Source organism: Nothobranchius furzeri, chromosome 15, assembly GCF_043380555.1.
Source record: "Nothobranchius furzeri strain GRZ-AD chromosome 15, NfurGRZ-RIMD1, whole genome shotgun sequence".
NCBI lineage: Eukaryota > Metazoa > Chordata > Actinopteri > Cyprinodontiformes > Nothobranchiidae > Nothobranchius > Nothobranchius furzeri.
In genome coordinates this window covers 52,801,297-52,826,231 of record NC_091755.1, presented here as the reverse complement: position 1 = coordinate 52,826,231, position 24,935 = coordinate 52,801,297, and the positions used below count along the sequence as shown (strand labels likewise).

The following is a 24,935-nucleotide window of genomic DNA, read 5'->3' as shown; positions in this document are numbered from 1 at the left end:
GCATGTTCTCCCTGTGCATGAGTGGGTTCTCTCCGGGTAATCCGACTTCCTCCCACAGTCCAAAAACATGACTGTTAGGTAGATTGGTCTGTCTAAATTGTCCTTAGGTGTGTGTGTGTGCATGATTGTTTGTCCTGTGTGTCTCTGTGTTGCCCTGCGATGGACTGGCTCTCTGTCCAGGGTGTACCCCACCTACTTGCCCGTTGACTTGCACCAGCACAGCCGACAAAGGTTTATGATGGGTCAGTCCTCCTGCATGCTCAGATCATTCCCTTCCCTTGCTTGAAAAATTGTTCCAAAATTAAAGTTGAACCCACATCTTTTTTATCTGTGATTTCAATGCCGTTCGGCGAGTCTCAAATAAAAATTTGGGCATCATACTGTTAATAAATATATGTTAATGTAAAAAAGAAACTCTAAATGAACTATGATCACATCCAGAATCGAACCCAGGTCTTCTGCACGAGAGTCAGACGTCTTACTAGGTGAGCTAAAGCACCAGTAACATTAAATGTATCTGTAACTTTTATATCCTTGATGACAGCTGAAACAACGTCAAACCAAAGAACGGTTCAAAGCGAAAATGGCTATTTTGTTGCTAATTCGCAGGAAATATCTAGAAGAAAGTTCTACAGAAAGTAGCTAAGGGTCCTCAGAAATGTAGCTAGCTTTGTCACTAGGCGTTAGGAACAGCGACAAAGTGGAACTACCTCTCTCTCTACTGCTAAATCTACTGATAGCAAATGCTACGGGTTATGCCTGAGCGTGAACGCGCATGAAGCAGCCTGCTCGACCCGAGCATCTCTCTTTTTCTGTGATTTTACAGAAAAACAGGCAATCACAGTAAAAATGCCAGGGCTCATTCTACAGGACCAGGGGATTGCAGGAGAATGTATGAAGAAGACGTTTATTATTTCTATACATGTTTTGGCTGTCACACTTCCATAATGTCCCTTTAAGGTGAGTTTGCAACAAACAAGCCTAAAACCATAAACCCGACAGAAACTGCAGTGAGCAACAGCAAAGTGACACTAATTCCAGTCCTACTGATAGTTCTGCTCCAAAAGCTGTGCAGATCTGCAAAGGAAAACGGATTTTTAATGTTACCGCCATCAAAATATGCAAGGAAAAAACAATGTTTTGTAGTTAAACCAAACCAATAAGGTAGATGAGAGAGTTGGACCAGAGGGATAATAACGGCTGTGCTTCTGCCCGCTGTGTGTGTGAAAAGCAAACGGTTTGACGGTATACACAGAGAAATACGACATCATCCGAGTCCACGGGAAAATAGACCTGGCAATATGGCATTAAGTCATCAAGAGTATTTACTAAGTAGGTTTGGCAAGCAGTAAAAAGCTATCCATATGGCCGTGAGCCTGCAGAGTGGATAAGAAGATATTTTTAACACTTGAAGCTCTGCTGTTGCTGCTGCTGCACTAATGACGAGCTGATACACCGACACCGCAAGACAAAGCCAAGTGACTCATGTAGCCAATTACAGACAAGTATGCATCACACTTCAATGGCAGCAAAGTGCATCCTCACTAAAGGTCAAAACAGGCAAATTGGGCATCTTGGTAATGGTATAGGCGGGTGGAAGCAAAGAGGCGCGGAGACTACGAACAAAAGCAGAGCAGTGATCAGAAAATCCCCTCAGAGTGTAAAATACTGCTGCGACTTTGTTGCAGGTGAAAACAGCCCGGGGGGGTGGGGGGTCCACACATGAAAGCAGCTCTTTGCGTGTTTAGAGTGAACGTCTGCCGATTAGAACGTCTCCCATTAAGAAATGTGGAGCTAGTAATTAATTTGAGTAAAATTTAACTCCACAGGGAGAGGATCTTCCTCACCCGCAAGCTATCGTTCACATAATATTTCATATTTTCACAGCTTTTGCGAGTGACTTTATGATGAGATAAAAGCAAATAAACCCCACTGACAACTGATGGTTTCATGGTTGATAAACTCAGAGACAATTATATGATCTTTTATGACGAGGTTGTTAGTGGTCACTGCAGTGGACAGCCAATCAGAAGCTGTTTTCTCTTATTTGTGTGGGTGTTGATTTGTAGGGGTGTGTATTGGTGAGAATCTGGTGGTGGTTATCACAAATCGGGTGAGACGATACGATATATTATGATACTAAAGGCCAGATGATATTAGCTGTTTTCAAGACTGAATTTAATTAGAAAATTCGGGCCAGACTCTTCCACATCCAGTGTCATCACGAGATCTTATTGTTCATTTAAATAAAGGTGGTAAAAACTGCTGCCACCTAGCAGTGGGAGTTTAAATTGCACCACACAAAAGAGGTGCAGTAAATGTTTGCATGTAGTTTATCAATAAAAAAGAATGCACTGCTTTAAAATATCGACTCAGTATCATAACGCAAAATATTGCGATTAATCAGCGTATCACTATTTTCTTACATCCCTAGAATATATGCACATAACCCACCGTACTGGTCTTCATCATCCATAAATATGATGACAAAATTAAACAAAAGTGTGCCCTCCAGTGGCTGGTTCCAGTATGAGATTTAAGTCCCGCCCCCTTCATGTAAGCAAATGTGACATAGAGAGCCCACGTCTCCTCCCTTTTCGGTCGGCTCATGGGTCCCCATAAGAATGAAAAAGTTAATGCAAGTCAATGACCCCCCCCCCCCCCCCCCCCCCCTCCAAAAGGAAAAGGTTGGGTGAGCAAATGTTTAAATCAGTGAATAAGTATTTTGTTGTTTACTAGAGTTGCATCTGAGCTGTTTGAACTGGGCTGTTAAAATAAGAACGTTTCCTTTTATTCTTATGTACTCAGATTTGTTGTAATCTCCTCTAATTAAGCTGAAATGGATAAAACATTTCTCAAAAAGGTTTAAATAGGAATATGTTCAACGTTATAACTTTAAATTATTATGTGGATATTAATCATTTTACAGTTACATGTTAAATTATTTTAGTACCTCAAATTTAAAAAAAAAAAGGATAAAAATTAGGATTCTTTAATTGCTCGGTTCTTGGTGTCGAAGTTAAAGGACACTTTAGACCTGGTAAAATCAATAATGTAAATCTGTAATTAGATAACGGTGCCCTAACCCACATATGCATGCAACGCTGACACAATATCCAATCATCAATCAAACAAACATGCCTTTTTTGATCGTGTACACAACATCTGTTACCCTGACAGGGCCGACACTGTTTGTTGAAACTGATGTACTAGAGGAAATGTCACCCCTCTCTGGGTATGTCATTTAATAGTCTTTGGTTGCCATGACGATAATATAACAAAAGAGAAATAACCCACTTTACGCCACACTGGTGTTTGGACACAAGTGCTGGGAGTAAAATCCACCTACACGACGTGCTACATGTAACAGATCGTCCACAGTGTGAAAACCAGCGTAAACAGAAAGTATTTCTGTGTGGATGAACTCGAGTCTGGAGGTGAGGTCTGTTAGAATCGACAGGTTTTGATGCTTACATCCACGATGTGTCTGTGTGTGTGATTTCCTGTGGGTTTGAGAGGTGTCGCTGCTGCATCGACTCACCACACGGCCCTCTGTGTTGGATGTGGATGGCCTTCTGCAGGGCACAACCCATCGCCCGCATCTCACAGGGGCTGCCGTAGCTCTGGCCATCAGATCCACACACGGGGTCGGGCGTCTGAGGACAGGCTTCCAGGCACTCGCACACCGGCTCGGCGTTCTTGACCACGCACAGTGCTCCGTAATCGCACACCTTATTCACACAGGGGCTTGGTACGTTGAGATCTGATGGCCGGGTGGCCAAGAAATAAAAATCAGAGTTAGAACTATGCACCCTTAAAGCTTATTCATTAGAGGTTGGAGAAAGGTCTACGGCTTGAGAGGGCAAAGGGAATAAGGAGGCAGGTTAGTGCACAGCTCCATGGAGTTATTAAGAGTTTGGAAAGGGAGAGAGAAATGGTGGAATATGCAGCACAGCCAGACTCCGGTGACACCTCTGATTCTATAGCTTCCCATGTCATTTCCTTGCCTTTGTACTTTCCTAAATGCACCCAGAATCTTTGAAGAGTCCACCAAATCCAGTGGCACGAGGACAGCGGATGAAAAAATGGCCCGTAGCACAATAGAGATGAAACAGCCCACTAACAATAGTTGCAGAGCAATTTTTTTAGCCGAGTAAAAGGCTGGATTAATTGACGCTCCTACTGTGCCCCTTCAAAGGCAGGCATTTACATCTCAGTGAGAGCCACCGCTTCAGCCAAAGCTAGATGAACAGACATAGACGAGCAAGAAAAGGAAGAGGACGAGGGGATAAGAGAGTTCGCGCGAGAGAGGGAAAAATGAACGAAAAAGAGCGATGAGAGGGGAAAAAAGAAATAGGCAAAGAGAAGAAAGACCAAACTGCTTAATAATTCAAAACAGGCAAGCTCCTGGGCAGACGTAGATATGAAATACGAACATCAGAGAGAAGTGTCTGCTTCAGTCTCTCCCGCTCACGCACAAACTCCAGCATGACTTCATTAAACCGAAGGCTGGATTCTGCGCCTGTGATTCTCAGTAGTGGCAGATGGGTGTAGGCTGGGCTGATATAACACGACTCGATCAAGAGAGCACGGGAAGCTGAAGAAAAACAGTGTGAACAATGCTTTGATCACATCCCCCCTCCTGGCTCGATCAATTCTTCATTGCCTTATGTGTCCACGGAAATGTTACATGGCATTGTGTACGTTGAGATAAGGTGCAAGTGTGTGATTATTACGAATGAAGACCGAGACCTTCATCAGGGATAAGTGAGAACTTGGCCTAATGGGAGCAACGCTTAAAGACCAAGTTCACTGAGAGACTGTTTTATTCTGGTTATATTTGACATATGACAGGTCACTCTGAGTTTAAAGGTCAGCTTTACTCATATTTTGCTGTGGTTCCTGGTAGGAATAAATGTCAGAGGAGACTGTAGCCTCAGACGGCAGGATTTGGAGTCCTATTTCCTGATATTTGGACATCTCGCCTCTGATTGGCTAACAGCGACACAACTCTGCCACTGAATCCATTTGCTCTGCAATGTTGATGGTTCATTTCCACAAATAACACAAGCCTGAAGGAGTTCTGCAATGTTGTGGAGTTGCTAATGCTACCGGTTAGCTTCTACTAGCCGAGATGTTCTCTGCTGTTTCCTGGATGCTAAACCAACAACAACCTTCCCCGTCAAGAGTCAAGATGGGTGAGTCCATGTACTTTACACGACTAATGCAGGAAGTAGGCATTGGAGACTATTTTCATGTTCAGCCTGCGTGGAAAACTCAGAGTGACCCATTATCTTCAAAAAATATAAGTAAAAAATATTTTTCAGTGAGCTTGCTCTTTAACATTCAGGTTTAACATGAAGATAGTCTTCTACCCCTATTTCCGGCATTAGCTCAAAAAAAAAACTGACAGAGAAATGCAACGCCACTCGGATCTACGTCAAATTGAAAGTTAGTCTTCATGGACTCATCCATCTTGGCTCTTGAAGAGGAAGGCTGTTGATTTAGCGTCCAGGAGAAAGAAGAGCACAGCTTGGCTAGTAGAAACTAAGCTGGTACAGTTGCATTGCCGTTAGCCAATCAGAGGCGAGGTGTCCGTGTATCAGGAAATATGAATCCAAATCCTGCCATCTTACGCTCACCTCTACTGGCTAACTTCTGCTTCCTGAAACGGGAGCGCCAGAGCTTCTTTCCACAGAGATCGACTCACAAGGCAGCAATTAACACTGGAGACCACTGCAGATGTGTGGAAAAAAGAGTGAACTTGGTCTTTAAATAACAGTAAATGACAATAAAGCCATCTCCTATTTTTCCTCTATCTTTGGTTTTTGATTAGTTTCGATGGATGACGACGCTGTCATGGAAACTGCCCACTGTAATGGCGCCACCCATGGCTCCATCATTATTGTGACATGTTCACAGAGGGGGGGCTGACTTCAAATGCGTGGATCCTCATGATTCATTTATCAGCTCATGGATATTCAGCAGAGTCGCCGCTAATAGCGCTAGCTGACGCAGGGCGGGATTATCAGCTGATAACAGACGACACTTGTGTTAGTCTGATCAAGGCAACAAGAGAAGATGTGGGATAAGGATCAATATCAGCTAAAGATCTTAGCAGGTACAGGTATTAAAATGACAAGACAAAAGGGGATATTTAAGATTTTCCCACTTTGATCTCGATCTTAAAAGTCTAGATTAGCAAGATGAAGTTATCATCTCTTGTATTTTCTGCTGTTTCACGAGAGATTGGAGGTGCCACATAAGTACGAAAGAAGCTCAGCTCAATGTGCCTCTGAAACAACTGATTCCTCCTGATCAACAATTAAGTGTGTGTGTGTGTGTGTGTGTGTGTGTGTGTGTGTGTGTGTGTGTGTGTGTGTGTGTGTGTGTGTGTGTGTGTGTGTGTGTGTGTGTGTGTGTGTAACAGCTGTAAGCCTGTGATCCTGGCTTAACTGCACAACCTTGGCCTCCATAAAAGTTTGTCATTCCCCCTTTTCCTGAAGGACGGGCTTGTAAAAGGCTACTGCAGCCTTGGATAACGCCTTTGTCTCCAGTCGTCTTTGTTTCAAACTCAGGAACGAGATGAAAGTAACCTTTAGTTTTAATCGTCCTCAGCTTCTGAACGGTAAATTAACCAGAAACAATGTAAGGAAAAAGAAAGAAAATGAAGAGGAAGAATAAAAATCTGCCAAAGTGTAAAAATCTTGTGACGCAGTTAAACCTGAAGCTGTCGTTTCGGATGCAGCCAAAAGCCTTTGAAATGGCCGCCCGTAACAACTGAAGCTAGTGGGATGCTGTTCACACGCCTTTCTCCAGCCCTCCATCTCTCTCTGATTCTCTCCCAACACTTAAATCCAACTTTTCATGCATGTGTCATTTCTTTCAATTTTTTATTTGTTGAGGACGTCCAGGAATAAAAGAGAGTTGGGACGTTTAAACCGAGCTATTTATTCATGTGGAAATTGGCCTGACAGTTGAATGGGAACATCTGTATCTGCCAAGGACACGAACCAGTAGCTACGGCGTGGTGGCTGAGCTGAAGAGGTGGAGGAGGTCGCCGCAAAACCGCCGGAAGCAAAAAGACGGAATTTATGTAACGAAGGATTCGGCTCTGTACTGAACTCTGCTTTACATTCTGAGCGTCACCTCAGTCTTCGTCCCCTCTCACTGGCTGCGGTATAACTTTCTATTTTAATTAGCGTGGTATTTTAATGGCACGGCCTCACTTCAAGACTGCGAGAGGATTACTCTCAGGTCAGGCCGTCGTGTCGGTCCCTCCCCGGAAGAAGCGCTGAAGCCTTGGTGAATACTGATAGGACACCTTTTTTCCTATTGTCCTGATACCTACTAACCTGTCAGGCTGAAGTATTGTTACTGCCCCCTCCAAAGTGTCCTCTGACAGATAAAGTGGCACCACAGTGCAATTTCTAAAGCTTAACAACCCCTCTGCAGATTGGCGTGGTGCCACAGCAGTCCCCCGTTAGGACTGTCTGGTGGCTGCAGTGAGCAGGCGGACCCTGTTAACCCCCCGTAACATGTTGGCGAAACGCTGGGAGATTATTTTGGAGAGAGCTTCCTCCCATCTCAGCTCAGCTCATACATATGTTAATTGGACTTTTTCCCCCCTCGGGTCTGTGTGCAATTCCAAATGGTTCCTTGTATTATGCAGGGCAGTGAATCGGTGTAATCCAGGTGATGTTTGCAGCGGCCAACTGGCAGGGATCACCTGCTGCAACCCTGCTACAACACAGGAGTCACGCCAATCTGCAGGAAAACCCCGCCTTCTGATTTTGCTCACGCGTGGCGGGATTCGATCCGACTCCCTTTGGCTCCCCCACATTAAAAACATTTATGTGTGATATTAGTAGAGGGAGAAGGAGGTGCAGAAGAAAGAGTTTATTTGCATACAGCAAAAGGCATACCCGCAGGCTGTGTCTGTCTACCGCTGAACACTTATCACAAGCAGGAGGTGAGTCAAAGCCTCTTTGTGCATGTACAGCTGAGAACGTGCCGCTCTTTAAAGCGGAGACGAGCAAAAACAGCACAGTGGGGATCTCTAATATTGTGACAAGTGTCCATCAAAGGTGAGACGTGAAACTGCAAGGCATGCCAAAGTAGGTTTCCTTAGATTAGTCTCTTTGCTTCTGTTTGAATCTTCATTGTCACGTAAAGATAAGACGAGGAAGGTGGAAGCTGGCATGCCCTCATGGGAGACAACAACCTCCAAAGCCTTGAGTTGTTTCCGACACGCTGTTGTCCCACGTTTCTCCGGAGTTTCTGCGCGACATCCCCCGCTGGCCGCGGTAAGTACACCAACATTCCCAAGCTGCCATAATCCATCTCCCACAGCACTTCCTCTAATTAACTTGATTAGCAATAACAGCGCAGGGCCATCTCGAGTCGACTCACACAAGCTAAGCCCCGTGACTGTTTGTGAGTCCAATCACAGGTGTGTGTGTGTGTGTGTGTGTGTGTGTGTGTGTGTGGGGGGGGGGGGGGGGGGGGGGGTCATCAGATAAACATGTAAATGATAAAAAATTCTGCACCGAGTCTTGACACCCAAGGTGACTGATTCTTTCTTTCCTGCGTTGCAGAGCTCTTTGTCAATGACAACGTGTCTACCACCGAGTGATTTTCTGTTAACCTCCAGATGCGACAGGTGACACATTTCAAGCAACTCGCCCGAGTTTCCCTGCACTCGCGATCGTGCACGGCATACGCATAAAGTGACACAAGAGCTTCGAATAAAGAATCGGGAGTCCAGATGAATCATTGTTTCTCACATGTCCTCTACCAGTTTAGTCTGCCAGCGTGTTCGTCACATGCTGTGGGCTGGCTTCGTCACACTCTCAGAACCCTCAGAACCGCCTGTTTCATGAGTAATCTAACAGTTTAGGGACAGATTTACTTTTTTTTTGTTGTTGTCAATAGCAAACAGGAGGCCCTTTGCATCACCGTGCTTCAGGGAGTTGTGGCGAGCCACTTCACACCCACCCTTCTTTGATTTAAAGTACCACTGAAAACGCTCCAAAATAGCTTAACTTTAAAAGGAGCTGCAGAAAACCTGCTGGGAGGGAAATGAGCTGTTATACACTTTGAGCAAAAAAAGTTACTTTTATTGAAATGGTACTTTACTGTAGCAGAAAACTGAGACCAAACAGACTATCTAACTTGCAAAAGATGAAAAGTGCTGGTGCCAAAATTCTCTTCCTGTTTTCATCATTTTTGTTCCTTTGGTTCAGTCCACTTTGCTATTTATTATTTTGTATAACCTCAGTGTAGTAGCTAGTTTACATATTATTCTACTAAAATGGCCAGCTCTGCATACACACTTCCACGTGTAGTTTGTTCCAATACCCTGCTGTGAAAATATGAAGAATAAACCATGGGCGTCCCTTTAGCCGAAGACGCCGGGGACATGTCAATTTCATCCCCACCACTTCCGAACAAGAAGTTCTTTACTGAGGACTCTGCCCATCCATGTTCCCATATTAAACAGCACAAACACAGAACCCGTTCCAGTCCTGGCGTCACTTGTTCACTGTCGACTTAAAAACTGCAGTAAACTTTTCTTTGATGCATGTAGGTCTACATTTCATTTAGTCAACGATAATTTCACTTTACAAATAAGCAGTAATTAAAGTAACAATAAACTTTAACCTTGAGCCTCAACACTGATCTCTGTGATTGTTGAGTTAGAAACTTGACCAGTTTTGTCGAGTCACAAGGAAAGTACAAGTAGAAGAAAAAGAAGAAGTTTGGGTTTTTGGCATCAGGGTGGAGCCGGTGTCGGTACAGGATCTGCTCGGGTGCAGGATCGGCTCGGGGTCCTTCGACTGCCGATGACGTCAAAGCAGTTGATTGGCTGAACATGAAGATTACGGAAGTGACGTTAACACGTTATGATTGTGATTGGTCAGAACAAATTTGCGGTCGTAGTCTTAGCGGTTGTAGTCCTGTAGTCCAAAAATCAACACTTTTTGGAGAAAATATGTTTGAATTTCTAAAGGAAATGTAAAATATAAGCAAATGAAAAACGGTGACCCTCAAAAGCTCTTGATGTTGATGAAATGGGGCAAAATAAAATATAACAACTTTATTGAAAGACACCAAGCAATATTTAGAGTCAAAGTATGTATTTAGATAACAACTAAGGAAATATACAGACGAACTCCACATTAATACAAACAGATATGACATCACATATAAGAACTGTTCTATTTTTTGTCAGTCCGATGTTGGTTTTATGCAGTTTCACATTCTTTACAAAACAAAGATAACACGGTGTTTTATTAACAAATTACAATTATAAAGAAAACATTCAGGTGTTAACAAACAAGAATTTATTAACAAAACTGCTGATGTCTTTCTAAAACGTGTGTGTGTGAAAGCCGAGTAGATTTGCAGTCATGTGACGTCATCGGCAGTCGAAGGACCCCGAGCCGATCCTGCACCGACAGCGGGAAGTAAAAGCCAGAGAGTAATGTCTTTGGAAGTGAAGCAGAGAGTTAAACCAGAGTGAACATTGGCGCGGCTTACGCTAGTTTGAGGGAGCTAAAGGAGGCTACAAAATCAAAGACTGATGGTGGCCTGGCTTTCTTGTTACTGGACTTGTAATGACATTTTTGTACATTATTGTGGATCTTTTTACTTAGTGGATTATTTTATTAGTTGGCTCAAAACACATTGAATGAGAGGGTGTGTTCAAACTTTTGGCCTGCACTGTATATGATCCTCAGCAGTGTTAAAGACAAGCCGTCACCTTTTTACTCCGACCTAAACATACTGTAATGTTCTAGGCTGTAAAGACTCACTGAAACACTCTGCATGGCTTCAAATCAATTATAAATCCTAACAGACAATTTTTTCTGTGTTAAATCAATCAGGTGTTGCTGCACGCTGATTTAATAGCTTTGTGTGAGCTAAGTGGAGAAAAGCAACTTGGGATGAGTCTTAGAGGAGTAGTAAACAAGACGTAAATAAAAGAAAGGAATAAATTAATTGGAACGTTTTAAACAGATGACATCTGAACAGGTGAATCATCTGATCGCCTCTTCTGGTAATGACAAACATCTTTCTTCCTGCAGCTTCACAGAGCCTTTACATTCTCAGCATCCAGGGTTACAGACCCGCCGGACCCTCCTTTCCCAGCAGCCGGCTCTGACTCACTTCCAGCAAGCCCTTCAAGCTCGCGTTCTCTCTGCCTGGACGCGACTTAATCAGCTAAATGCCATGTGCTGTTTGCATCTCCAAATTGAAGAGCTTCGGATATCAATCAAGCTGTTTTTAGGGGGAGGACAGCAGCCACGGCGCTGCAGAAAGACGTAAGGGAGTCTTTGCATCTTCCTTTGAGGGGGTGAGCACTAGCAGGGGAGGGATGACATTAGATGCTGTCATCCACGTGAAGAGAGATTTACGGCCCTGTCAGAGGTGGAGAATCTCATCCACTTGACAGCCGGCGGAGTGATCGATCACTCTCGTCACATGCACCACTCAACCAATGAAACAACAGAGTAAAATGAAAAACATCGTTATTTATCTGATAATAATTTCATATCTGAGAAGGCGTCTGCATCACTGTTCTTCGTCCTGACTCGCCCTGCAACTTTCAAATGTTTCCTCCAGATGCTTGGCCCAGTAATAGAACAAGTTCATTTAATCAAGTTCTTTAACCTTAACTGGGTCCCAAAGAGTCGATCTCAGCAGAAATCAAGTTTCCTTTCCTCATATTTTTATCCACATATAAACATCTCCTGAGGGCATCTAAAAAGCTTGGATGCCTGCTTGAACTTAAACACAGCCAGTAAAGGAGCAGCTTTTTATGAGAAGATTAAGTTTTTGCCCTGCAGACATTTTTGCACTCGTTGGTTCATGATGTAGATGGGAACAGATTTGTGTAAATGTTACATGGGATATGTGTGCAGAGGACCCGCATGAGATTGCCATGACGTGAAATCGTACTCCTGAACCCAGAGATAAATAAATATTAACCTTAAATGATGTAAATCTGTTGAATTCTTTAGCAAATCCACAACAACCAGTCCGAGACACAAAACTGCAATAAAATACAGACCTTTCAGTTGGAATTTAGCAACGGCTGCATAATTTATATTTATGGAAAATAAATTATGTCTCAATTTGTTCACCTGTGTGTTGATTTTGCTATTTGGTCCTAAATGTCCCAAATAAAATGAATTGGATGTGCACGATGAGGCCCAGTTCACACGGCAAGACTTTTAAATTGTCGGATCATTTTCAAAGCATCGGACCGTTTGGTCCATCAGTGTGTGGCGTAAACTACACACAAACCGATTTCACACACAGACATTCCCCGATCAGACAGGAAATCTCACAAACATGGAGGAGGATGAGCGTGCCGCTTGCATTCGTCACCTCACTTTCTGATTGGCTACGTGTCACATTCAACAGGCAGCACGTTAATTTGTCCCCAGAAATCAGACCAAGACAGTCCAACATGTCTGAAAGTCTGGAGTTATGATTGGAGTGGTCCTTCTGTGCTTCCGAGCAGATCAAAGCATGCTTAAGACACCACACATGGCAGGAATTCTGATAAGATAATCTTATGGATAGGGGCAACGGTGGCACAGGAGTTAAGTGCTCACCCGTAATCGGAAGGTTGCAGGTTCGAGCCCCGCTCAGTCTGTTGCTGTCGTTGTGTCCTTGGGCAAGACGCTTAACCCACGTTGCCTGCTGGTGGTGGTCGGAGGGACCGGTGGTGCCTGTGCTCTGCAGCCTCGCCTCTGTCAGTGCGCCCCAGGGCAGCTGTGGCTACATCGTAGCTCATCACCACCAGTGTGTGAATGTGTGTGTGAATGGGTGAATGACTGATTGTGTTGTAAAGCGCCTTGGGGGGTTCCATGACTCTAGAAGGAGCTATATCAAATACAGACCATTTACCATTTAGAGCCAACATGGCAATCAGGCGTGTGTTTAAGACTGTCAGAGGAGGAGAACCGTTTCAAAGATCGGCACAATAGTCCTGCCATGTTATCCAGGCCTTAGAATAGTTTGTAAAATAATTTTGGGAAACTTTATTTTGGGAACATCTTTCTAAACAAATCATTTTGACTTAATGGATAGAAATATTGGCTGCGCAGTGGTTAGAGCTGTTGCCTTGCAGCAAGAAGGTCCTGGGTTCGCTTCCCGGCCTGGGATCTTTCTGCATGGAGTTTGCATGTTCTCCCTGTGCATGCGTGGGTTCTCTCCGGGTACTCCGGCTTCTTCCCACAGTCCAAAAACATGACTGTTAGGTTGATTGGTCGGTCTAAATTGTCCTTAGGTGTGAGTGTGTGTGTGCATGGTTGTTTGTCCTGTGTGTCTCTGTGTTGCCCTGCGATGGACTGGCTCTCTGTCCAGGGTGTACCCCGCCTGATTGCCCGTTGACTGCTGGAGATAGGCACCAGCCCCCCCACGACCCTACGTGGACTAAGCAGGTTCAGAAGATGGATGGATGGATAGAAATGTTAACCAACAGAGACCCTTCTGGTCCTGTCACAGGTTACGGAGCTGTTTATACCTCGCCGTGGTGGCTTGGAATCGTAAAAGTGATACGTTCATGTATCCTATTGTTTTTTTAACTCACACGAAAACAACCACAAGACCTGGTTAGAGTTTGGTGATCGGAGCTTCCATCAAATGTTTTCAGAAGCTCTATGAGGAGATTCACTGAGACATTTATAAATCACGGTGAAACAACATGGCCACTAAACACCCCAGTGTGTCCTCTCTTCTTCAACCCCGCCTGATCAGGGAGGCAGTTGAACTTATTTTTATTTTTAAAAGCCACATTAACAATAAAAAAGGAGTAAAGCAACAAAGCAAAAGAAACTTTGAACACGCTCTTCATCACAAACACACACCTGCACTTTGCGCGCGCGTCATCTGTCGGAATAAACCAACAGTCTCGCCGGGCAACAAGGCTTGACTCTTTTGATGTTTCATTAAAACCGTGTCGAGGAGAGGGGGTTCTTTGTTGCGTTGTTTTGAAAAATATGCTAATGTTAAAAAAAACACATTAAAGAAACATACTAGCAGTGGCTGATGGCTGTGATTCTCTGTGAAAGGAAGGGAGGATGAACAGAAAGGAAGAAAGTAACTAAACAAACGGGGAGGCTGCAGCGCTGTTTGCCAGAAATAATGACACAAAGCTCGACATATATGTGCTTGAATTTCCATTCCTAGTGTTTAATTTATTCACAGCTTAGTCGGCCAAATAATGCTAATGAGTTCTGGTTCATCCTGACGACTGGAGATAACTTTGGCGTTCAGCTAGGCCCAGGCGACTGAAGGATGGACAAATCGTTCTCAGTTTATCGGCCCTCTGTCGAAACAACAATGAAACCCTACAATTCTCCTGGACCAAATTACACAACGCGTGTGCTGGGTGGATTTCTTGTTTGAGGTAATGTGACACCATGCAGCAGGGGCAGATTACTCCAGCTTTATCATAAACGCAGAGCGATTAGCATTACGAGGGAAAAGGAGCGAAACTACTTCCAATTCTGGAGGAGATTAACACAAGATGAGGCGTTTAAATCAACCCCTGGAATGATTGGGGAGGCGCTCTGACAAGGAAACTGTAAATGTTATCCACCAAAATACGAGATTTCCTTTGCTTTTTGTGTGAATGGATTCAGAAACATTTGAGTTTTCTCATTTATTTCTTCAGGCTGACAAATTATAGATATCAGACAGTTGTGCACTATAATCACTACCACGTTTTTAGAGGCCATCGTCTCTTTTAAATGTCTGCACGAGTACGAGACGAAGCAGAGTATAGTTGTGACAAGAGACTCGAAGCAGTGAGCATCTCCACGGTCTGACGTTTTCACAAATCTGTGTAAAAGTCAAAGGCAGGTTGGAGTGTTGAGAGAGACGCGCGTTAAGCTGCATTTGCATAAACTGAACAGTGGTGTTTGCGGCAGGTTCCAAGCATTTTCCGTCAGTGCCGCGGCAGGCTCAGCGTGGGTTAATTCTAATGACGCGCTACAACTTTCAACTGCGTTCACGTCTTCTTTATTCGTTGCACATCAAACTTGCAACATGATAATGGATCAGCACATGATTACGCAGTATTCAGGTAAACGTTCAATGAAAGTCTTTCACCCAAGCTCACCCCGCCATCATCCTTCCTGCCTTCAGTCTCCACTCAACAGGCGACAGGTGAAGATAAGTAGCTCAAGGACGCACCCAGTGACACACCCACTCCCAATATACAAACCAATACACATTAACAAAAATAACAAAAAACATCCTAATTTTTGGCTCCTTCAAGTGGTGAGACTCATAAAACTCAGTGCTTCTTGTTCAAACACAAACTCATCATCTGCAGCCGCTGATGCACAGTCCTGTGTCCTGGATTTAAAGGGACTTAACGGACTTTTGAATTTTAATGCTCGCGATTGCCCCCTCAGGCCAAAAGCGTAACGGCAGCCTCAATAGTAGACTCGTGCACGAGGCGCGCATGCTGTACGTGCACACTCCTTAACGAAAATAACAGCTGAGACAGTCCTGTGTGTGTGGCCCGGAGGACAGAGGACAGGAGAACGCGCAGCTAATTAATTAAATAAATTGGTTCTGTACCTTTCTCTTCAGCACAGCCGACAAAGGTTTATGATGGGTCAGTCCTCCTGCATGCTCAGATCATTCCCTTCCCTTGCTTGAAAAATTGTTCCAAAATGAAAGGTGAACCCACATCTTTTTTATCTGTGAATTCAATGCCGTTCGGCAAGTCTCAAATAAAAATTTGGACATCTTACTGTAAAAAAATATACATTAATGTAAAAAAGAAACTCTAAATGAACTATGTTCACATCCAGAACCGAACCCAGATCTTCTGCATGGGAGTCAGACGTCTTACAAGGTGAGCTAAAGCACCAGTGACATCTTTTGTATCTGTAACTTTTATATCGTTGATGACAGCTGAAACAACGTCAAACCAATGAACGGTTCGAAGCAAAAATGGCTATTTTGTTGCTAATTTGCAGGAAATATCTAGAAGAAAGTTCTACAGAAAGTAGCTAAGGGTCCTCAGAAATGTAGCTAGGTTTGTCACTAGGCGTTAGGAACAGCGACAAAGTGGCACTACCTCTCTCTCTGCTGCTAAAGCTACTGATAGCAAATGCTACGGGCTATGTCTGAGCATGAACGAGCATGAAGCAGCCTGCTCGACCCGAGCATCTCTCTTTTTCTGTGATTTTACAGAAAAACAGGCAATCACAGTAAAAATGCCAGGGCTCATTCTACAGGACCAGGGCATTGCAGGAGAACGTATGAAGAAGAAGTTTATTATTTCTATACATGTTTTGGCTGTCAAACTTCCATAATGCCCCTTTAAGAGTGAGTCTCTCAGTAACTTTATCACCCATCTGGGTTTTACGACTGAAAGGAGCTCGGTGACTAAACTTATTTCACATTTGGGTGTGTGTTGTTTGGGTCGGCCGTGCACATCCCGATTTTGTTTTGTCGTGAGCTACAGATGCCCCACAGGAAGAGCGGCGACACAACACAGGTTTAATCAGAACATGACGGATCAAAAGCCAAGAATGCCTGCAGATGTTACGTAAACTTCAAAAAGTACTTTGTTGTGGGAAAAATACACAACCGGTGTCCCGGTTTGTTCGAGTTATGAGCTGGACACCAGTAAAGGTCGCAATGACCAGAAGAGGTACCGCTTTTTAAGGTGCTCTGTGAGATTGTTAGGTGGCAAAAATGACGGCTGTGTGTGTGTGTGTGTGTGTGTGTGTGTGTGTGTGTGTGAGAATGCTGCTTATATTGTTTTCTTTCTGTTTCGCTTCACTAATTATTCTCCCAGATTAACAAATGCCGGCTGTTTGACGTCTGCTGTTGTCGTTTCCTGCTGAGTTACAACCAATCAGCATGCCTTAATTACAAGTCCAACCCAGTGACTCTACTGGGCCATTTCTACCTACCTTCAGGTACTCGGTTGGTTCCTGAAATGGCCCGGAAAGCAGTCCTTTCAGTCCGGCACAGTGAACAGAACATACAGACATGCCACAAAGATCTAGTAAAATTACCCAGAAGTTCGGAAGTGGAAACGGGCCTTTTGAGATGTTCTGGAAGGGAGGCGTGTATAGGGAAACAAAAGTGTGCTTGTAGGGATTTTTCTTTCAATGCTCCAGAAAAATGTCCAGAGATTCTGCTACTGAGACGGAGCGCATCCAACCATCCAGATCCTTTACCACGAGTGGGTTTGAAAAAGAAATCAGCCAGCAATGTGCCTCACACCATTCACACTGTGCACTTGTACCGTTGCTACCCCACATGCACCCCTCCCCTCCTTGTATTTGGAGCTGTGAAGCAGATCTTCAGCAGAAAACCTCCTGCTGTGAAGTGCATATGTGTGAACAGCAACTAGCAAAATAAACTAGACCAAATTATCTGCACATGTTTCAGAACATCTCCAGTGCTACACCTTTCCCCCTTTGTTTAGTAATCGTGTCGCTCACTGTTTACATGCTTTTGCCGTCCACCATGGTGGACCCACGTGATTAGGTGACGTCGGTGCAAAGGGTCAATAGAAATTTCCCTGAACTCCTTTAGTGGAAACTCACAGAAAGTAAATTTGTAGCGGTCGTATACGCGTTCCAGACGACTGCTATGAGTCTTTTGACGATTCTGAGAAAAAAAATCTGCACTTCGAAGACACTTAAAAGACTCTCATGAAGGCTGTTTGTTGCCAACCATCACAGCCCAGTGAGATTCTGGTTTTAATGAGTGAAAACAAATCCGGTTCAGCCAGCGAGGTCAAAACAAAATGTGGCCGAAGCTAAACGAAGCCTGGACGAAAAAGTTGGCCCACAATGAGAGCAAAAACGTCCGCCATCTTTCTGAGAGTTGCTTCATGCATATTCTCTAATCTTACCTCCATCTTTGTTTATCCAGCCAAGCAACAGGAAAAGACACATCACTGTCGGCTTTTCAAATGTCACATCATCAGCAAACAATAAACAGCTCGCTTCCTTCAATCCGCTGCTGCAAAACGAGTTCAGACGTGATAGGGACGTCTGATCGTCCGGCCAGAAGTGGACGCAGACATTTTCACCTTCCAGTTCTTTAATGACACAGTGCACCTGGTGGATTTTAGAAAAAAGCAGCTGAACTGTAGCCCCGAAGAAGCATTTATGTTAAAAATGGCAGATTTGCAGACTTGTCTGTTTTTTTCCCCCCTGGCGTTGAAGAGGACTGTTTGGGAAGCGGCAAGGTTAGGAGCTGAAGTGCACTACAGCATGCAGTGAGAGAGTCAGGGGTGAGCAGCGGTTACGGACAGGTAGGAGCAGAAAAAAGCTTTTCTTCTTTGTTAGACAGGAAAGAAAAGACACAGAGAGCAGGAAGAGAGGGAAAGACTTCTCCAACCTCACGGGTCACGTCTCTACAGGAGGGTAAACAGAGGGAAAACACATGAATGACACATGGAGACGGATGGAGTGAGAGGAAAAAGAAAACGGTACAAGACCCCCTCCTGTTAGGTCCCCACGGAGCGAGGGGGGGAGGCTTCACCCCTCAGAAATCCGCTTGATGAGGTCGCCCACTGGGTGACCCCACTGTCCACCTGCGCCCAGACAGCCAGGGAGACGGCCACACGGACAAAGACAGACAGACAGACTGACTGAAACAAGAGAAAATAGCCTTTTTTATACAAGAAGAGCACACGAGACATAAAGACAGGGAATCAAAAGACAACAGAAACCTCTGGAGTGGAAGACAAGCACAAGCAAAGGAGTCAACGACAAAGAGCAGATGAATGAAACATGACGGTGGTGTTGGGTTGTCTGTTTCAGATGAAGGAATGAAGCGTGACAGGGTGAGGAGATGGATGGTAAGTGAAGGCACTCTTTTTTTTTTAAAGAGACAAATATCGTTGTCTAACCCCCCCCCCCCCCCCCCCCCCCAGAAAGCATCAGCCAACCGTTTCCGACAGGGAGAGAGTCAGCCCCTGAAGATTTCAGTAAGAAAGCACTGCATCCGGTTCAAAGACACCCAGAGACAAGTAACAAGAAACAGTTACAACATTAATCCTCTCACAGGAGCATAATCCACTCACCACAAGGCCCCTGGTGTCCGACGGGGATGGGGCTCCTGCTCAGACACTCCGCCTTGCGTCGCAAACAGTCGTTGTTGTAGGTGCGTCCGTCCTTCCCGCATAAAGGCTTGTAAGCGCCGTCGCAATCGATGGGATCACAGGAGCAGCGGGAGCCCGGCTCTTCCACCACGCACACAGAATTAAACAAACACTTTTCCGTACAGTCCTCTGCAAGAAAATCAAAATAACGGCTCAGAAACTAAACTGTGCTGTTCAGCAATAACTGGGCCTTAATCCTTTTTCTTTTTCAGACTGATCAAACCATTCAGTGACCACTTTAGCCTCGGAAGCGTCTGCATTCACTCATTTGTTCAGGTTTTTTATTTAATTTGACACACATCTGTGCAGACACTGATAAGGCTACGCGGAGCCGTTTCCAACAGAAAGTTTGGTGCCAGCGTGACAGACTAATCGCTACAGAGGGGAGGACAGGAGACGTACCCAACAGGCGTAAAAAACAATATTCAAAAACTAGGAAAGGGTTGAAACGATTGTGCTGCCAGCATTGTAGCGCTGCTGGCCAAACCACGGGGAAATAAATCAGTTTTCATCCAAACAGTAATAACATGTCAGGGTGGACGCAGTCATCGCGTGTAAAGGCTTCTCTTGCAGCAGCAGAGGTTAAACCTCTCATCAAAAAATATCAGAGAACAAAATGTACCATGTTGAAAAAATCTCATATTATTTCAAGATTCTTCAAAATTCAAATAAAAGCGTTTAAAAGTGTTCCTTTTGTTAGTATAATTAAAGGTGCAATATGTAAAAATGATACATTTTCTATATTACTATGGATATTTTTAGAGTTGAATATTTGCTTCTAAAGCTTGGTTTATGCTTGACGCATTCACTTTCCACTTGGTGATGCGGCTCGCGGATGGAACGCGCTTCACAACTTGCAGCGTTTATGGTTCATGCGGCTTGTCTCTGCGGTGAGCCAATATTCTCCCAAAATGTAGGGGGCAGCATGGAGCTCTACAGCATGCATCCAACACTACACCATAGTAGAGGTAAAACTTACTGTTGTTTACAACACGGCATTCCAGCATTTTTTAACAGCGTCCTCGTCTTTTCCGACAGTGCGAGCTATTTCTCTCCAAGAATTATTAACAACATGTTGATCACAGTGATCTTTGAGAGCTGAATCATACAAATGTCTGTATTTACGAACCTCTGTCATACTAGTTCTTGCCAGTCCGCTATGTTTTTCCGCGTCCGACCGTCCGCGTGGTTAGAAAATTTCCTAGGTGCGCGGTGCGGAAAGTTTGGGCCGTGCGGAGGCGAGGTGGAGGGGCGTGGTTGTTAAAATGACGCAACTTTTCCGCGAGGAGCCGTGCGAACCTCGCGGACGCGTCAAGCATAAACCAACCTTAATTCACCGTTAGCATTGCTAGCTCAATGTTAGCCTCTAGCCTGCTTCACCTGATATTAGAGTAAAACAAAAACATGTCGTGGCTTCTTAGGGATACAAGATATCACCTTTTCTTTAAAGGTGCATTATGTAAGAATATAGTGATAATTTTACAGTGATAAAATCCCAAAAGAGTCTAATAATTCAGTCATTTTGAAAGGAAGGTTATATCATATCCAGCTGTGGGGATTGCTAGTTTTTTTTTCCCTTTCAAATCAAAGGAAGGAGGGGCGTAGCTACTGTTTACCATCAGTGAGTGTGGGGTTGCCATGTCTCCTGAGAGCTAATACTGCAGCGCCAACAATTGTAATTTGACGACGGCCGGCGAAAAGCTCAAGAGTTGTTTAAACTGGTTGCAGTAACCAAATTTTACCACAGGATGTAATTTTTACTTCATGTGGCAACGTGGAGAAATGAGGGCCGGGTGGGACTCGATCCCTAGACCCCCGGGTGAGAGTCACACGCGCTAACCAGTCAGCCAAAGGGACATCGAATTGGCCAAATAGCCAGGGTGCATGATGAATCGGGATACAGTGACACTCACCCTGTCACATGCATTTCTACATAATGCACCTTTAAACAACTTTTTGGATGCTGGTGTCAAAATACAAATCTCGGTGTTAGCTTGGTGCACACATGATTTCACAGATTGTAAACAAACACTGCGTCCTTCTTTGGCCATTTTGAACCATCCAGCCGGCTGAGAAGGAAATCTGTCAATGTAACCTTCCTTCCAACATGACTGAAATATTAGACTGTTTTGTGATTATTTCATTCTAAAATTCTTTTATATTCTTTTTAAAAAATGATTTAATAAAAGAAGTAATGTAAAAAGAAGTCAGTCACAATTTCTGTAAGTCTAATTATAAAGTTTCCCTAAAACTTTTACATAAAAACTTGAACATGAATCACAAATTAAACTTTAAAGTTAAATTAAAGAGACAGATTCATTCAGAGCATTTTTGAGTTACTTAGCAGAAATCTACAGCAGGAATTAAGAGAAACGAAAGAAATACTGGTTATGTGACACGGCACATTTGCCACTGAAGTGGGAAAATCCAATTTGAAGGTGGCTTCTTTTCTGGAGGCACTCGCTAGACTTCGAATTTATTTCATTCCTGATCAGTGGATTAAATTTGTACAGCAATTCAATTCCTGCCCCTCCTTTCTTTAAAAGCCTGTCATGCCACATTTAATTACATCGCTGCTCTATCTGAGTGAGAGGGCTACAAGGATGTGCAATGTCGCGGTTACAAGTCGAAATGGCCATTTTCATTAGCCACCAATTTGTAATTTGCTTTGGGATATGATTTCATGGATCTCTGTTTCAAATTCAATTATTCTTTTATTTTAAGGAGGCACAGCACAAAAGGAGGGGAAAGTAAGAAAAAAATTCAGAATCCACTCGCTCACATGCATGAACCTTTTCTCTCACATAAACACAAACTCCCAAATCTCCTTTAGCTGGGATTTATGCACGTTAAAGCCTTCACACTCGTCCATCAGCCTGTCAAGCAGAGCAGGAAGCAGAACCAGTGTGTGTCAAAAGAAAAGAAACGAGTGTATCAGCCTCCAGTGGTGTTGCTACCAAAGGACAACCAGTGCTGATCTTCAGCTGTTTCAGGGGCAGCATCTTTGTAAATGGGTGCAGGTCTCTGCACATCACTGTGGTGAACTCGCACACTTGCGAGGCCTCTCCGACGGCACAACGGGAAAATTGGATTTCCTCTGATGGCTATCACAACCTACAGTGAAAGCTGACAGCTGTTTGTTGACTGAGACTTAAACCCTGTGTTCTAATAGCGACGATAGCAGCCCTGCAGGTGCTTATCAGGCTGGACGGAGCTGAGGTGAGCTCGGATACGGTGCAGACCCCGTGACCCGAGAGTCATTTATCTGTGCATCACGGAGAAAACACGGAAACAGGTGTGATCTCATAAACGCTTCGCCTGACTTTGTTACATCTCACACCGATATGACCACATTAGCACATGCTCGTATTTATGAGACGCTAAAAATAGCTTGTGACCGACTCCACTCACATCCTCACAAGATGTGTGTGCTTTGTGCAGCCTTTTGGTGTAAAGTTTCTAATCATCAGTTTAACTTTAAGGTACTAGAATACTTTAATGGAAAGTCAAAACTTTAGCTTTTTCATGAAATCGTCAAAATTTAGTCTCAGAACTTGGATAAAGAATTCTAACATACATGCTGAGAACCACAAATGTCTCCCCTACCTTTGCTTCTGCATCGTCCTGCATGGACCCTCCTCAGTTTGACATCTTTCTGGATGCCCGATGCCGTCATGGCACACTCGCTCTTGTAGGTCTGACCGTTGCTGGCACACAGCTCATCCGCAGGCGGGCAGGCCTCAGGCAGACTAAAGAACTGAGGCTGCCGCGTGCTGGCCTCCGCTCGGCATATCGTGTTCAAGCTGTTCCTCATGTCTTTACAGGGATCTGTGGAGACAAACGCTGGACTGTCTCAAGGCGTAGCATTCTCCATGCCACCAGTTCAGTGGTGGTCGGCTTGAATTACACTGAAAACAGCAAGTTGCAGTTGTACATTTGATGACTTGTTTCTGAGGGTTTCATTAAGTCATACGGCGGTCCGTAAGATGTTCTAAGCTGCTGAAGGTGCAATCCTAGAGGGCTCAGGAAAATTAGACCTGGGCTTCTTTTCCTCAAAGACGTTTTGCTTCTCCGGTTTCTGATTTGGACAAGAAAAGTGTGAATGACCAAGCGTTAAAACTGTAGTAAGATGTTAGTGGATGCAAGCTAGTAGACAGACCAATAGTCCTCCCCTCTACCCTAGAAAGCTAGACAAACCGTAGCAATAGCAAAAGATTCCCCTCTTTAAGTCGGTGTAGTCCATTGTAGCTTTAGCACGTCTACCATTGGTTTGGCTAAGTTTAGGCTGGCCAATCACAGCACTCTATGTCTGTAGAGAAACGCTGGATGAGCTTGGCACCAGCAAAGATGTGATGGAGCAAATCTACAAAGATGGCAGCAGCAGCTCAGGAACGGCTCTAGTTTGAAATGGCTTTGGCATCAACTCTGGACGACTTTTCCTCCGAGGCTTTTCTCTGAAACGAGCATAGAGGTACTTCATCTTCTTCTTCGATGGTGTAACGACTGCTGACTGAATTCCACCACTAAGAGCTTCTACGTCACATTGTTTATCGCTCTGACAGTCGTAGTGCTGTCCAATTGTGCGCAAAGGCAGTTTAAAAGATTCCACTCACGTTCCTGGTGGTGTACACAACATGTTTATTTATAGAAGTTTAACCCTCCCACTGTCTTTATGGGTGACCACGCGAGGGAAGTTGACCATTGAGCAGGATTGATGGTCTAACCCTTGAGGTCCACGTGGCAGGGGTGAGGTGGTGCTCACTCCTCACCCCTGCCATGTGGACCTCAAGGGATAAACCATCAACCCTGCTCAATGGTACACTTTCCTTGCAGGGTCCCACCCATTAGGACAGTGGGGGGGATAAGTAAGAATATACAGTAACAAATATTACTAGGAGTAGGTGTTGGAGATGACTCTTAGCTACGACATCCAATTTTAGCTCAAGTATTGTGTTTGCTAAGGGTAGTTAGCTGTGGTGGCCATCTTGAGCAGGGACGATAACAAAACGGATTCAGTGGGAGATGAACATCAAATGATTACTTGATGAATTTGTTAAGACATCAGTCACAAACAACAATATTCCTGTTGTGTATTTTCAGTCTACGTAATCATCTCTCTAGAGTTTGGGAAGGAAAGATGCTTCACAGATCTTATCGGGGATCAGTATTTGAGTGCAGGATGGAGCAGGACCTTGGATGTGAAGGATAGACAAAAAAACACACACACCGAGACTGTTGGTTTGATTAGTTCTCTCACTTCCCTCCTTCTAGAGGGCTGTTGGTACGGCATGCTTCGCCACTATCAGCCCGTGATCATAATGGAAATGGTTTGTGGCCTAGTGGAATGGGGAGAGCGGGTAACACGTGGAAACAGCCAGCTGTGGCTTTTACTCATGCTCTTCGTGCTTCCAGCATGAGGGAAGGCAAAGGAATTACGTGGCACCATGAGCATATTAAATCACTGCCAAGTTACAGTGAGTCATTCAAAACACACCGAGGATGAAGACACAGCCAATAGTCAGGGAAAGGAGAGAGATAATGGGAAATAGCAAATATGAGGAAGTGTTTTCCAAACACCTCTGGCAGGAATACAAGGACTGACAATGCCGGGGTTTCAAAAGGGATGGAGCGCCTTGGCTGCAGACGGCTAAAAGGCAGGGTAACCGCTGGCCAGGGCTCGAATTGATTTCTACCGGCGCAATGCAAAAGCTTGCAGAGACGTGCAACTGAGTAAACAAGGGTTTTATCGTAATGCACGCGGTGTCTCTGT

General features: G+C 44.3%; 1 protein-coding gene across 12 annotated transcripts in view; it reads right to left on the bottom strand.

Annotated features, from left to right (window-relative positions):
* Nucleotides 1-24,935, bottom strand: part of agrn (agrin) — a 391,168-nt gene that overhangs the window by 96,832 nt on the left and 269,401 nt on the right. For all 12 annotated transcript variants that reach the window (XM_054746151.2, XM_054746154.2, XM_054746157.2 and 9 more), the window contains 3 exons: nt 22,772-22,993; nt 19,088-19,294; nt 3,542-3,763 (listed from right to left, as the gene is read on the bottom strand). In XM_054746151.2, coding sequence (XP_054602126.2) covers nt 3,542-3,763; nt 19,088-19,294; nt 22,772-22,993 — 651 coding nt within the window. The remainder of the gene's footprint in view (nt 1-3,541; nt 3,764-19,087; nt 19,295-22,771; nt 22,994-24,935) is intronic.